Source organism: Oxyura jamaicensis, chromosome 1 (genome assembly GCF_011077185.1).
Source record: "Oxyura jamaicensis isolate SHBP4307 breed ruddy duck chromosome 1, BPBGC_Ojam_1.0, whole genome shotgun sequence".
NCBI classification, from domain to species: domain Eukaryota; kingdom Metazoa; phylum Chordata; class Aves; order Anseriformes; family Anatidae; genus Oxyura; species Oxyura jamaicensis.
The window spans coordinates 25,889,814-25,904,867 of record NC_048893.1 but is presented as its reverse complement, the minus strand read 5'-3'; the positions used below and the strand labels follow the sequence as shown (position 1 = coordinate 25,904,867).

Genomic DNA, 15,054 nt, shown 5'->3' with positions numbered 1-15,054 from the left:
TGTCCTTTTCATGTTCCAAGGAATTAAAAATGACCATTTAGAAACAGCCTTTATGACCTTTTTTATGATTTTTTTTTTCTTTCTGTAATCCTGTCCATTTTTTTATTCAGTGCTTTCTTCTGCTTTCTTTCAGCCCTTTCATATGCTATCATACCACCAGTTTTTTCCTTCCTCCATTTGCTCTTCTCACTTAGGTTCGTTAGAAAAGGTACAGGTTGTCATTATGATAATTCCTACAGAAAGGAACTTGCCACTTGAAACACAACTTAAAAGTGACTTAATGTCTCAGTCACGGTATTAAATGACCTGAACTTGCCTAATCTGCAGGGTATGTTTCCTGAGGAAACAATGGCTTGATTTCTAGGTGTATAGAACACCTTGCTTGATAATCTGTACCATAGCCATCTGGGGTTTGATCTCTCTCCTACCTGCCTGCTTTTTTCTTGTGTTTTCTTCCAGTCTATTACTTGCTCTGTCATAGCTTTCTTCCCAGTGGTTTATTTTCAGTGGTTTGTCTTTCTGTAGTATTTCTTCTTTTCCAGATGCTTGCAGAAGTCCTTTAGCTCAAGGCCTCATTATGGGCCATCATTATGGAGCAGTATTTGGAGAGAATCCCAAATAGATCTTTTGCTTTGTCAGGCTGGGGAGTCCTTAAGGGGCTGTTTCCAGGACCAGCTTTTGGCACTGGAGGCTGGTTGCACTGCAGTCATCCTGCCAAGTAGGGAATGTAGTCATCTGTGCTCAAGGCAATGTGGGGCATTCCCATCTAACTACATGAATCGATTCCTCTCTTTATTACCCCCCACAGCAAGCTGAATATGTAATCCATTAGGAAATATTTGTACATTAGCCTGTAAGATGGTAATGACTGCTGTTGTGTAACATGTAAAGAAAAATCTGTAATTCATTTTGCACAGCAATTTCAGAGAGAGATGAACTGTGTAGTGGGCCTCAAGAACTTTTTTCAGATTTTCCTCAAGCACGGATAGCCATGGGATTTAATGGTTCCACTAGAATTTAGTCTAATAATTATAACTTCTGGTCCATACCTTAGTATGGGTAACATTCTTTAAGGATATAGTAAGCTATTTATGTTGCTGTTATGTCATTTACCTGATAAAAGTTTCCTTAGCATCTCTGCCTAATTGTAAGTTAAATCCAGTGGAAACATGACGGAGAAAATAAATTTAATTAAATGCTGTTTCATCCCAACACTGCCATACGGGGTCAGTTCCCTCACTTTCTTTCATTCATGTGCCTGTCACATCTTTCAATTGTGCTGTTCTGTCGGTGCACTTAAAATACCCACAAGGCTCAGGTTAGCAGGTTGTGTGTAGGAAGTTAGTGCCCACATACACCTATACTCTTCAGTCGTAATCCTGGGAGAACTGGGCAGAACTAAGTACTGTGTCTGAGGTGGTTGCTTGGGTGCACCTTCTGAACACTTCTGAGGAGAATAAGGTCACTCCTAAGTCAGGTGGCCTCGAACAGAAGTTATCCAGAATTGTCTTGTGGTGGCCTCGAACAGAAGTTATCCAGAATTGTCTTGTGGCACTTTTAACTCTGAGGTACTTACAGAGTGTTTTGTCTAACTTGTATTTGGCAATTGAGAAAAGTGAGGTTATGAAAATAATGATAATCGTCAAACTAGAAAGTTACTTGTTTCCTGCTCCTTTTTTATTATTATTATTTTAATCAGTCAAAACAGTTTTATTCATGGTGCAGATCAAAAGCCTGCATGACACCATGTGAAATGTTGCCCTGGGTTGGATTCAGGTGCTCCATACAGAAACTGTACCCAAATTTGAAAAGAGTCTGAGGAGCTTGTTCATCACTGCCAGTTTCTAAACGTGCATCACGTTTCCCATTGTTTGCATGAAGAATGAACACCTACATGTTCTCAAACGTTATGTAGCTTTTATGAGTATTTGGATCAATGGTGAATTGCCACTGTAGGAGTAGTTTCTGTTTATACATAAACTGATTATGTATACTCCAGAGTACTTTCTTCTGTGGCTGATAATACTGCTAAATAAACTATTTTGCTGTAAAAAATCCATTATTGGCTCACATACTGAAGATGGCTGTTTAAATTCAACACAATCCGTTCTGCCATCTTTAGCTTTACCGTCCCTTTTGATTTTGATTAGAGACTTAATGCTAGTGCAATTAGGGTAAGAAAAAAGAGGCTTGATCATCTGTTTAAATATTAAGCCAAAATTTCAAGAAAAAAAAACTTCAGTTAGTGATTTTGAAGTAAGGAGCATTGAACATCCATCCCTCCACATACATTGTACGCACACTCAGGGTTGTTGCATGTGAAGATCACACAAGGCTTGGTTTATTGGATTTTTACTTGGTTTTGGGGGGCACTATGTAGAGGATGAAGGGTTAATATTGGAAGATCTTTACAGCCTGGGCTGTTTTCTAAAACTGCTGGAAATTAAGGGTCCTTAAGGGCTGACAGGTGGTACCACTGGCAGTGCTAGCACTGCCTCTTAGGGAACAAATGTGGGGCTGAAAGCTCTGATGCTCCTCTGCCATGTGCTGACTTTGATGCTCTTGTGATGTTTGTCAACAGCAAGTACATGTGTTTTAGGTCTAGTGAAGCCCTAAGGAGCACTGTTATATGAGTGTGTAATTGAGGTTCATGGAGATAAAAAAAAAACAACTTCCCTAAAATTCTCCTAGTTAGTGTCAGAACAAGAATTCTGGTGTTCTTCTCCCTCTTGAGCAGTACCTGATTCAGGGTCACTCTGGCAGGTCACTTCAAGTCTGGGTTTCATTTTGTCTCCAAGGCTGCTGATGAATGTCATGCTGAAGTAGAGAGCAAGGAGGAAGAAAAGCCACTTGTATCCTCCAACCTTCTGTACCCCAGAGATAGATTACAGCACGGGAAATGAGCAGAAGCATGACTATGACTTGTCATCTTCCAGCAGAGAACCTGTTTGTTTGTTTTTCCCTCAAGAATGAGTATAAACAGATCTTTAAAGCAGAAGCTTGTTGAATGAGGTTTCATTTTCTCTCATTAGACTCCCTTGCCATCAATGTAAGGGAATAGATACTGGTTCCTCCAACCTAGACATCTAGGTTAGAGTGAGATGCTTCCAACGGCCCAATGCTTCCTACATCTTAAGTGGCCCTGAGGTAAGACACTAGCTCTGTCAGGAAGCACCATACGGATCAGATCAGTGGAAAACACAGAATCAGTGGAAAACACATGTCCTGACGTTCATGATGATAGCTGATGGACGAGATACTGCTTTAGACTGATGCAAATCTCCAGAGGAAATGTGGAGCAACAATATTTCTGACAGTGTTCTTCCAGGACTGTAGATATTTGAATTTCCTGGTCCCTTCAGCAAATGCTCAATAGCAAGCCATTTTTTAACCCCTGTGGCCACAAATTGCCTGAAATCTTCATTGTGAGTCTGTTAGTGCAGACACTTCATATGAACAAAGAATGCTATCCCTCTGCCTCTGAATATTCTGTCGCCTAACAGACAGAATTGCCATGTTACTTCATAACAGTGCTGCTTATAAAATCTTATACAGGTTATAGTTAATTAGATATTTTTGAAGCAGCTTGCCAGTAAAAAGCATGATTCTGTCCGTCAATACATTCTTTATATATTAAGAAGACCTTGAGAGGTATATCCAAAAAATCTGTGAATCATTCCAAAATTGTATGCAGATACATTTCTTCTTGATTGTGCTATTGAGGTTGCGATTCAAATTAATTGTTTCCTGATGCAGATCATGTTCTGACATTGAAGAGAATCATACTAGGACTTCTTCTAGAGGATACGTTGCATGGAGATGTTTCTAGGCTCTTTTGAAAAGGGTCTTGGTAATTCAACAGTATTTTGCACTTCCTCACATAGAAAATAATTATTAGGTAGGAAGTTTTACTTCGTAGAAACACTTAGAAACACGAGTCTTTGATTTACAAAGAGCTGAGGCATGGAATATCTTTTCTTTCTATGTTAGTTTAAGAAGTTTCTGACAACAGATAAAAAATTATAATGATTTATCTCAATAATCTCCCAGAAAAAAGTGTGTTACGTAGATGTAGATAGCCACAAACCTGTAATACAGAATGGCTGCATTGCAAATATTGAAATTAAATGCATAATGTTTTTATTTTTAAACAATATTCAAATGTCCTCAAATACAAAAAGAAATACCACATTAGCTGAAGTTACACTGGCTAATTGTTATTTTACTTTGAGGATTTCTGGCTCCTGTACTATTGCTTTAAATGTAATCAAAAATTAATACACAATTGCACAAAAATTACAGCTAATATTATTTCAAACCGAAAACACCGAGGTATTGTGTGTTTTAAACTGATTCCTCAGTTGCCTTAGAGCAAGAGATAATGGAATATTATTGCGTGGGGGTGGACAGTACCTAACATCTAAAATGCACAGTGCTTCTAGGACATCTGGTGAGGAAAATATTGCTTCAGTGACTGATGTTCATAGGGATAGTGAGAATAACACGTTGATGACATTTTAACAGTGAGAATAATATATAGGATAATGGAAAAGGATGCATTGATTGCAGAGCTATAATTCAGTCAAGTGCACTGATGTTTCCATAAACCACATGAGCATAACTCAGATGGCCTATGACATCACCACAGGCCAGATTTAGTAATCCATTTCCCTCCCTCTCCCTTATTATTTTCAATTTTAAAAGCATGTAAGATTAAGTATTATTTTATCCACGACCTGAAGATTTATATCAGAAACCTGACTTTATCTGGTGCATTTAAAAACAATGTATTTGAGGAACCTGGTTTTAATAATTTGGTATTAATCTTTGATTGCCAAATACAAAATGAAAACATGACTGTGTTGGAAGACTGGTCCTCTGGGCTTGACTCATCCACGTTACCTGCATTGCTGGAGTGTGATGGGTAGATCGCTGGGGCAGGAGAGGGCTTTTTTCCACGCAACTTTTAGTAAGCGTGATGCACAGCGATCGCAAGTATTGGGCAAAATTCACAAGCTTGGCTGGTCATTTTTGCAGACTACACCTGTTAGATCAGATACAGTTCTTTCCCTGAAATTTAAAAATTCTGGGGCATGAAAGGCTAAGACAAAATGTGGAAATTTGGCCATAGAATTGTTAAAGTATCGGGCTATGATTGTGCAAACATTTATGTACATAGCTGCAACGTGGTCTCACTTGACACTCCCATGAATAAAAGAAAACAACTGTTTTCAGTATCAAAATCTAGGTGTAGATTTCTATTTTGGCATATACTTTATCAATATATAAACTGTTTGTAACCAAATATAAACATTTTACTTTTTCTGTGTTTGTTTTTCAAAATTGTCAATATAGTTAAATGTCTTCAGTGACTGCCATACTCACAGTAATTCATGCATGGTGTTGTTTTCTTTCCAGCTTTCAGAATGATCCCCTATCCACTGGAAAAAGGACATCTTTTCTACCCTTACCCTATTTGTACAGAAACTGCAGATAGAGAACTACTACCATGTACGTTCCACTTTTCTTATTGCTGGCATCAAAGAAGTGTTTACGTGAGTCTCGCAATACCGATTGCTGCCGATGCTCTTTAAATTGAACGTGCTGGATTGGAGTAAGCAGCTGACAGCAAGTCTCTGGAGCTCACTTCATTGTTTAAAAGGCAGTTCCTAGCCGTCGTTCATAACGATTAGCTATCTTTATTGTTGTCAACAGCGTGGAGATAGGGAATGAGATTACCGAGGAGATATAAATCTGTTAGATCTTGCTACTTCTCTCTTGCCAAGACAGTGGAAAATATGTCTGATCTTTTATCTAGGATAACAACACATCAAACCAAGAGCACAGTTGCACAGCCGTGTTAGTCTTGTGTAGACACACGAGCTACTTAATTCCAAGGCAAGATCAAACCTGCCTGAGGACGGCTGGATCATTAACGCAGCTGTTATTTTGACAGGTTATTTTGACATTTTCTGAAAAGCTGTCCAAAATAACAAGAAAGGGTTTTCTTCATGTAATGATGTGTGTGCTGTTATAAAGAGATTGATGTGAAAATATCTCAGTCATTTATCATACATGTTTATGGTATGTATTAGCTAAGTGCCAGCAGTGTTCCCAGTACTCTGGGATACAGCTATAAAGACAGATCCTGCCCTTGGGAAGAGTTTTAGAACAAGCTAATGGGACTGCTTGCGGTGCGTGCAGTAGAGCACAGGAATGCAAAGGAAGAGCTGAAGCAGCCAGCCTTGTATACTTTGTTCCCACATGTTTTCTCACCAAGGGCAGTGGGAGCACACATGGGACACACACAAGTGCAGAGGAGACAAACACGGGCTGATCCAAGGAAGGAGATTCCTCTCTCACCATCTCTATTCGGATGAAGCAAGAAAGAGAAATCTTTGAAAAAAGTAAAACTCAGCCTGCTTCTGCTGTGAATGCTGGTTTTGAGGGAATGCTGGTTTTGAGGGCATTCGCACTCTCTGTAGTCTTTCATTCATGACCTCTCTGCTTTGGGCTAAAGAATGTATTGCCACTTTTAATAAGCCTGAGTAAACATAAGGTGAGAATAAGATGGCTAAAGTCCGCTCATTGTGAAGCTCTCCTTCACAGCGCATTCTCACTGATATTACACAGAAATCCTTGGCAACCGACAGTATCTCCCCACCCCATTATAATCACCCTAATTATAACAACACCTCTTCGAGTGCTCTGCATGCTTTACTCGGAGGGATACTGAACTGGGGAGGGTGTAGGGAGGGTGTGGGGAGGCGTAGGAATGACAAAGTCATGCATAATAGTTCAGCACTCTCGTTCTAGATGCACAACTATTTTTTCTTGTCAGATGTTAGAAGCAAGGGACTCTTTAACAACATGCCCAGATACTCACATTTTGTTCCTGCAGTTATGGGAAATGCGTTTCACTGCAAAATCTCTTGGTTTTGAGTAGGGAAGGGTTTAATGTACTGTGACAGACACAGATTGGTTAAAGGGCTTTCTCGTACCTGTCCACACCCTTTAATTGCATGTGATTCAAAGGAGAGTCAGCTGAGATCCGATAGGTTATTCGGATTTAGAATAGCAATTGCGTAACTTTAGCCATGACTTGGTAACACACGAGAAAAAGAAGTTTAAGGCTGTGTCAAAGTCACATGCAAACAACTGCACGCCAGAAATTGTCGACATAAAAAATCTGTGACCTGGTATTTCCCAAGCTCTAAAATTATGAGACAGAGGTTGTAAATTATATGCATTTGGTTTTTTTAAACTGAATTAACAGAAGACCCAAAAATTAAACATATTTTTGGTTTATAATATTTAAATTTAACATTTTAAGAATTCCTACTGTTTATATTGGAAACCACTGCACTCTGGAGGAGCTCAGTCATATTGCTCTGCCATGCTGCCTGAATGCCCTGCGCTTATGTTGTCTGCACAAATGGTGAGATGAGACCTGATCACTGAAGTGAAGAAAGCAGGCAAAATGGAAGAGTAATGTCTTGTGTGTGTATAAGTCATGGGATTTGAGTATATGGGGAGCTTTGAGATTGGTCTTTTATCAGAAAAAAAAATATTTCAAAGTTTGCATATGTCTTGATTGTAACTCCAAACTATGGACTGAGTGAGTGAAGCAGGCAGATTAAGAGTTCACCAAACCTTTTGCCAACCCAGCCAGATTTTCACCCCGAATCAGAGCCACCAGAAAGGTTTAAAGAATATAATGTTCTAGTAGAATGCTCCTTGTCCTCCTCTGACTCTTTTAGCTTACTCAGTGCTGCTTCCTCCAAAGCCCAGTGAGGGATTTTTTCATAACCAGAGTCAAGAAAAATTTTGCGTTCCTTTTAGTGTATACTAACAAATACATTAAAATTTCATTGTTAATTTAAATTTCATTCTTCAAAACTTTCAAAAGCTGTTGCATTTTTATAAGGATACAAAGAATTCTGAAAATTTGGAATTGCGAGTGTGTGTGTGTGTGGCCTACTATTAGGATAGCTTTCCTTGGTTCTGCAGATGTAACCCCCAGAATTTACTGTTACAACAGATGTAGTTTTACAGCCCGCTTAAACCAACCCACAGCCACGCGGCTGCTGAAAGACTGCTCTCACTGCTGCTCGCAGTGCGTGTTGCTGCACTCCGTGTTTATCAGCATTAGCAAACATGCAGCCACAGGGCTAGCCAATGACCTACAGGAAAAAATGGGCGTTTTATTTGTAGATTGGTTTTCTGGAGTTAGTGGTTGCATAGGTGCATTACAGCAAGCTCTGACATAAGGAAGGCAAAAGTAGTGTATAGGTAGGTCAGAGCAAGCTAGATAGGATCTTGAGATCAGAATTACTTGGCAGTAAGATAGCTGACACAACAATAGCATTGGCCTTAGATGTTTCAGATCTTCTTTCTTCAAAAGCATCTTTGGGTGTCTGTAACTGTTTAAAACCACGTAAGAATGTTGTTTGTTTTTACATTCAATGCCCTCTCCTTCCCTCTTTTTTCTGCAGCATTTCATGAAGTTTCAGTTTACCCCAAGAAAGAGCTTCCCTTCTTCATCCTCTTCACTGCTGGACTCTGTTCTTTCACAGCCATGCTAGCCCTCTTGACACATCAGTTCCCAGAGCTTATGGGGGTCTTCGCAAAAGCTGTGAGTATTCTCTGCTGCTGCTCTCTTCTGGTTAACTAAAGACACAGATACAGGAAGAGCTGAGAGAAATATTGCCGAGTATTAAACATCTGCACATTCAGTAATATAAATAAAACATCGTGAGATGTCTGAGCAGGGACATGGAACAACTGGTAAGGGTTGTAATCGGTAAAACACACTATTGTCGTCTTTGGTTTACATGGCTCTTTTGTTAGGTTACATCTCTTGTGATTTTGCCAAAAAAGGTCTCGGTTGGACAAGGTAATACTTGTGTTTGCATACATAATCCAGTAAAACTAATGATGGCTTGCAGAACTCATCTATTTACTGTAGAGCCATTAATGACTGCACCACGCTTCCCAGTGCAATGCAAATTCTTAGAATGAGCAGAAACAGTCTGCTCTTAACAAGGGGAAATTTCTCTGTTCTTTCCCCATGAAAGAAATACCATCGGTACTTCCCTCACAACTTCTCTTAACTGCATCCAGGGAAGCCTGTGCTAATTCTGCTTCTGTAATCCACTAAGGATTAATAAGAGTTGGACGCTGAGGGGGAAAGGCCATTAATTGTTCACACATGTTTTTTTTCATTGCAAAGCCAAGAACATCATTGTTCTGGCGTTTTAGGACATGAAAAAGGTCTCATTCTAGAAAAGTTCCTGGATGATCAAAAAACTGTCTACTCCTCCAAGAAATGCTGAATATCCTCTGTAGGAATATGTTTTCTCAAGTATATTTGTATCTGATGTAGGTCTTGTGGCTTTGGTACTTTTGAGTTTGAGGGGGCAGGGGTGAAGAAAACTAGGCTGAATGGCTTTGTCAAATTCCAGGTTGTAAATTCTTTCTCAGGCTCCCTTTGCAAGTGAGCCAGGACTTCTACAGCCCAGGCTTGTGAGTGATAGAGGTCTGGTACAGCAATGGCTCTAGTGTCAATAATTTTGTTTCAATAGTTCTAGGAGACAGACAATAAGATAACCTGTAGCAAAAGATACCACTTCTATCAGTAAAAAGTGTTGAAGATTATCTGAAATGCCGTTCTTTTCTCTTGTTTCTCAAGTGTGTATGTAGGCACTTGGTGGACAGCAATTGTGCAACTCAGGTTCCTGAGCTTCTTTGTTAAGCCTTTTTGTTTATTTTTCATTCAGTCTTTGCAATGCGTGACCCTTGTTTGGGGGCTCTTTCAGTGTAATCTTCAGTTTTCTGATGTTGCCAGTTAATGAGGTGAAATCTGTCCTGTTAGACTTGTCCCTGTGCTTGTCAGCCCTCTAGCCTGAACAAAGGGCGTATGTCAAGCGGGCAGCACGATGAGGTTTTGCACCGAGTGTATCTACTGCCGGCAGTGATCTACTGCAGCTGGAGAAAGCTGGTGGCATATTTGTGTGAGCTTAACTCCCCTGGCTGTGGTTACTGAGTGAATCAGACAGAGCCGTCGAAGTTACAGTGGTGACGTGTTAGTAATTGTTTCTCAGCTTTGTGGAGCCTGCAGGCTCCAAGGCCATTTGAGGAGTAGAGTCTCTCTAGAAGGATCTGCTTCCTTGATGGGTAAGTGCAGCTGCCATTGGTGTTACACTAACACAACAGATACCACAGCTTGTGCTGTACATAGGAAGGGCAGAATCCAAGCCTGTGACGTTCCCATAGTGACTCACAAGAAGGCTTTGCTTCAGGCGGCTCGTTCTGCGATCTCCTCTGGGAGAAGTAGCCCAGGTATGAGACTGAAGAAAATCACGGCAGCCAGCTCTTTGAAACGTGGCTGGGTCAGAACAGAGCAGAAAAGGTTAACCAGCCATGGCTCATCCCTTCCAGCTTTAGGGAAGACAGTTTCATAAGTAGCTAAAAGATGAAGGTACTGACTATTGCTGTGGGTATATGCGTTGAGTTACCTACTCCTGTCTGGTCGGTGCTCATTGCCACGTGGTGCATTACAAACAGCACGAAACTGCTTTAATGGGTCAAGATTATTCTTTCTCTATGCCTCCCAGTCCCAAAAGCATTTCAGAGATGTAATATCATCATCGTAGCCCAGGCTTATGTGACTGTAAATTGATATTTATTGTATTTCACAACCACTAAGTTAGCATGAGAGGGTGTTGGGAACTGGCTTGGTCCTGTTCTCCAGGAAGCGTCTTGTTGCACTTCTTCCATAGCCCGTTAACCCAGACGCTCTCGCTGTCCTGGCACACAGGGGCTCCAGACCGGTCCACTGATGGTCTGACATACGTAGAAATTTGTGAAAAGCCTGCAGAGACCACCCCATATGTAGATATCTACGCCCTTTCATTAATGCGTCTGTAACAAATCTAGGTGCCAAATGTGTTAATAACAGCAATTAATCTTGCATGTCAAGGGGGAAGGAAGGAGAGAGAGCAAAGGAAAGAAATCACAGAAGTGGCATTTTCTAAGCCCGTCTGTTCCATCCATTCTACTAACTGCTGGCCGGTTGGTCAGTTACAGTCAAATCTGACATGGGAGTCCCAAAGCTACGTAGTTCTGGCACAATTTCGTGAAAATGGGCATCTGGGCGAAAGAGAAAGACTGGTACCACCCAAGAGGGGTTGCTACCTGAGTTCCGAGGCATTACTAAAGATGAGAGTCCACACGCATGCTGAGACCTGGTGTTCACGGATTCTGTTTGCAGAGCTAAAGGAGAAATGCTGGTTCCAATGGGAACTAAATCCAGTGATGCTAACGTGTCCGTGCTTTTACTGTAGGAAAAAATACAATTTCAGGGTAAAATTCAATTTGTACAGAAGTTTTGATCATCTGTACTTAGAGAAAACTGGTTTTCTCATGAAAAGACCGCCACTTCAGCTAGCGCACTGTCCTAGGGCCACAGATGTGAATGTGGCAGTGACAGACTGCCCAAGGCAGAGAAAGCCCCTGTGTGCTGAGGACCTCCCTGTGTGAGGCTGTGCCTCTGTCGCAGTCCCTTTGGGCAGCTGTGTCACACCACTGGACGCAGAAGCCAAAGGCATTTTAAAGCTGTTTTCCTCTTCTGGGAGGTTGAACAAAGGCTCACAGGAATTCACCGAACTCCATTAGTGCACCCGTGTTTCGGAGCCACAGCCTGCTCTGAACGCTGCCTGCCAGGTCAGCAGCAGGTGCAGATGTTCCCCATGCATCCAGCCACGTCTGTACTGTTGTACCTGCAAGTAGGCCTGACCCTGCCCATGCAGAGAGGAGAAGAATCCGGTTCTCCCATTCGAGTGTTTTGTCAGCATGAGTATAAGTAGCTTGAAAGTGACAACGGATCTGAGCATTTTTGCTTGGTGTTCTTGGCTTACGCGTTTAATTTTTGCTAGACTTTCTAATGAGGCTTTTGGAGGTCGCTCAGTATGTGAATACAAGCAAAACAAATTTCTGGCTGCATGGCTTGGATGGAATTGCACAGTGTAAATGCGTATGAAAGTCATCATCATGCAGAAGTAAAACAGTATCTAAATGCAGGTCCTTCATAACAGGGCAGCAATGAGAATGCGCCTTAAACAAAACAGAGAGGCACTAACAAGGGAGTCACTGCGTAATACATCAAACCAAGTCGGGTGTCCAGAAGCGTAGTGCCTAGTTAAGTCACACCAAATTGCTGAGATGAGTGAAACTTCAGAAGGACTAATTTGTCTTTGATTGGATTCCTTTGTTTGCCTGAGATAAGTGACCTGGCCTGTTTGAATATTTCTGGTGTGATGGATGAGACCTCAGCTCAGCAAGCAGGTTTGCACAGGGAAATCTTTCATCTGCTTGGACCTCTACAGCCGCTGAGGTAGGGAATGTGTGGTCAGATCGCAGCGTCAGTTCCTTCATACAGATCCTGGCTATGCCATGGAAAAGCTTAAAAAGATACTTTTCCACGTCTGTTTCACCAGACGTTATTCAGAAGGTGGTCCTGGAAATCTGCTTCTGCCAGCTTTGAGATAGCCAGGTTGTTAGCTGTCCTTTAAAGTACAACATAAGGAGAGCAGACCTTTACAGGTCTCCCATCACCAGCTCTGCCACCTGAATTCCTGCTCTACTGCTGGTGCTGGTCTTCCTGTTCTGTGTGGGGAAAGAAAAGGCGGTACCAAAAACGGTTAAAACAGAAATGTGTGATGCAGACTAAGCCCTCATGGGTGGTGAACAGCGGGGCTGGCAGCTGCCAGTGCTGTTGGAGGGCAGGAGCACCAGTTTTCCAAGGGCCACACACTGTGCCCCGCTCCAGCAGCCTGGTGGCTGGCTACCAGGCCTTGCACCAACCACGCTGCAGTGCTGTCAGCCGAGAGGAGCCCATTGTGTCCTGCAGCTTTCAGGGCCAGGAACTGGGTTCCTTATTACCAGCGAGAAGAGAAACGGAGCTGTGGGGTCGGGGTTTTAGCTGGCTCTGTGAGAGATGGGCTGCTTGTGCCCCGTGAGCTTTGTATTATGCTTTGTAAACCAGCTGATTTTCCATGTGGAAAAAGACAGAGCTCATCTCGGCTCCAGAGTCTTTGTCACAGGATATAATCGACTACTTCAGAAACAAAAATTCTGCGAATTGCAATAAAATTTACCATCAGGCAAATGAGGCCTAATGGATCTAACAAGTAGGCAATTTGCACGGGTCACGAAGCTGAGCTTTACCCACGTGTGTGTGCTGCTGCAAGATTGCTGCTTAGGTCCAGTGCTGCACAAAGAGCAGAGGTTGGCCTCTGATGAGCTTTTTGCATTCGTCAAAATTTACGGGACGTGTTTATTTAAACAGTTCACAGCTTAACCAGGGGAATGGTTCACTTGGGTAAGCCCCTGGGAGAAGTCATGGCAAGCGCTAAGATGAGGGAGGTCAGCGCTGCACTCATTCAGCTTTGATTCATGGCAATAGCTTGAGAGCTGTTACATGGGGCTGCAGCTGCAGTCCTCTGTTCGGCTGCAGTTAGGAAAAGCTGCTTCTTTGACCTGTGCTGGTGACAAAATCTCTTGACCAGCGATGGTGCTACCTGATTCCTCCATGATGCACAAGGTGACCGCGATGTAGGGTATGCATTGTACGCAACGTGTCCAAGAAGGGAAAAAAGAATTTCAGCGCTTACTGTTGCCTTTAAAATGCACGGACTGAATCCACAGCATGAAAAGGAGTGCACGTGTGTTAGGTATTGTCTGGTGCCCTCGTTTTGTCAGGAGAGAGACTTCTCACGGGCCAAAGGAGAACACATCCAGCAGCACGTTGGCTTTAACGCTGACCTCCTGAGGAGACTTAATAGACACGTCGGGGTAGTAAGCAGAGTTCGCTTGCTTTGTGCTGGCTGCACAGCAGTAACTGAAACACAAATCTCACGCAGCTCTTGCTGCTCAGGTCCGCACAGAACTGTTTATTTCTGGCAAAAACGGTGAGAAGGCACAGTGCTCAGAGTCTCGCGGTGGCCGACTCTGCACATTGTTGTGTTCTCACACGTGCGTGGGGCCCCAGAATACCTCTGTGTAATGTGTACCGTTGAATTAGTGTAATGTCAAATAAAATAAATAATTGTATTATTAAGTATTTGTAAATAAAATCCGTGTAATGAAGCCTACTTCGCTTCGGTAGGATTTGGTTTGAGCTTTTAGTGGCTTCAGTGTGAGCCTCGGTGCAGGATGTTAGATTAGTGGGAACTTGTGTAGTTCATCCCTTTGCTCTTTGTAGAAATGGGGCTCTTTCTTGCCTGACTGCAAAATCCAGAAATCCGTATACATGTAAGGCTCAGAATTTGGCAGAAAGGCTTTATGCATGAACTGTCCCGTTTTTATAATGCTAGTTTTACAGAAGCAAGCAGGAAGAGTTGGTCATGTCGGACAGCTTTCTCCTGATGTGTATCGTGTCCTGGATTTTGACCTGAACGTGTATCTGATTTCTTTGCAGTTTCTCAGCACCCTCTTTGCCCCTTTAAATTTCGTGATGGAAAAAGTGGAAAGCATCCTGCCCTCCAGTCTGTGGCACCAGCTGACGCGGATCTGAGGGAGCACACCCGCGGACTGACTGCCATGGCGTCTTCTGTGCCAACGTTTTGTTGACCACAAGAAAGCATGATAAAAAGGGAAGCAGTTCTAAGACTTAAAAACTCTTCATGGATTGTCTGTTCTCATATGAAAACTGTTTTGTTGTACAAAATACATTGATGTTAGGTTCTATTATATTTTGCCTTCAGAAAAGACAAACTTAAAAATAAACTTTTTGTGTATTGCAGCATCGCTGTCTTTTGGCTTGTTCTTCAAAGCCCAGGCTGTACTTTGTGTTCTTAAACATCTGTGTGCTGTATCTGCCTCACCACAACCAGGGCTTGCCTTTCCGTTCAGTTAGTGGAGAAACACTAATAGCCTCACAGCTTAAAGCAGCAGAATCGCTGCCTCTTTGCAGAGGTCCGCCGGGGAGGAGCCTTCACCACTGCAGAGAGCCCAGGCCAGGCTTCTCGGCACTTACAGCTCCTGCTTCAAGCA

General features: G+C 42.3%; 1 protein-coding gene across 3 annotated transcripts in view; it reads left to right on the top strand.

Annotated features, from left to right (window-relative positions):
- The window catches only part of ST7 (suppression of tumorigenicity 7), a 144,460-nt gene extending 129,654 nt beyond the window's left edge, over positions 1-14,806 (top strand). For all 3 annotated transcript variants that reach the window (XM_035334448.1, XM_035334468.1, XM_035334458.1), the window contains 3 exons: positions 5,419-5,511; positions 8,496-8,635; positions 14,480-14,806. In XM_035334448.1, the coding sequence (XP_035190339.1) occupies positions 5,419-5,511; positions 8,496-8,635; positions 14,480-14,575 (329 nt within the window). In that variant the 3' untranslated portion in view covers positions 14,576-14,806. The remainder of the gene's footprint in view (positions 1-5,418; positions 5,512-8,495; positions 8,636-14,479) is intronic.
- The last annotated feature ends 248 nt before the right edge of the window (positions 14,807-15,054 follow it).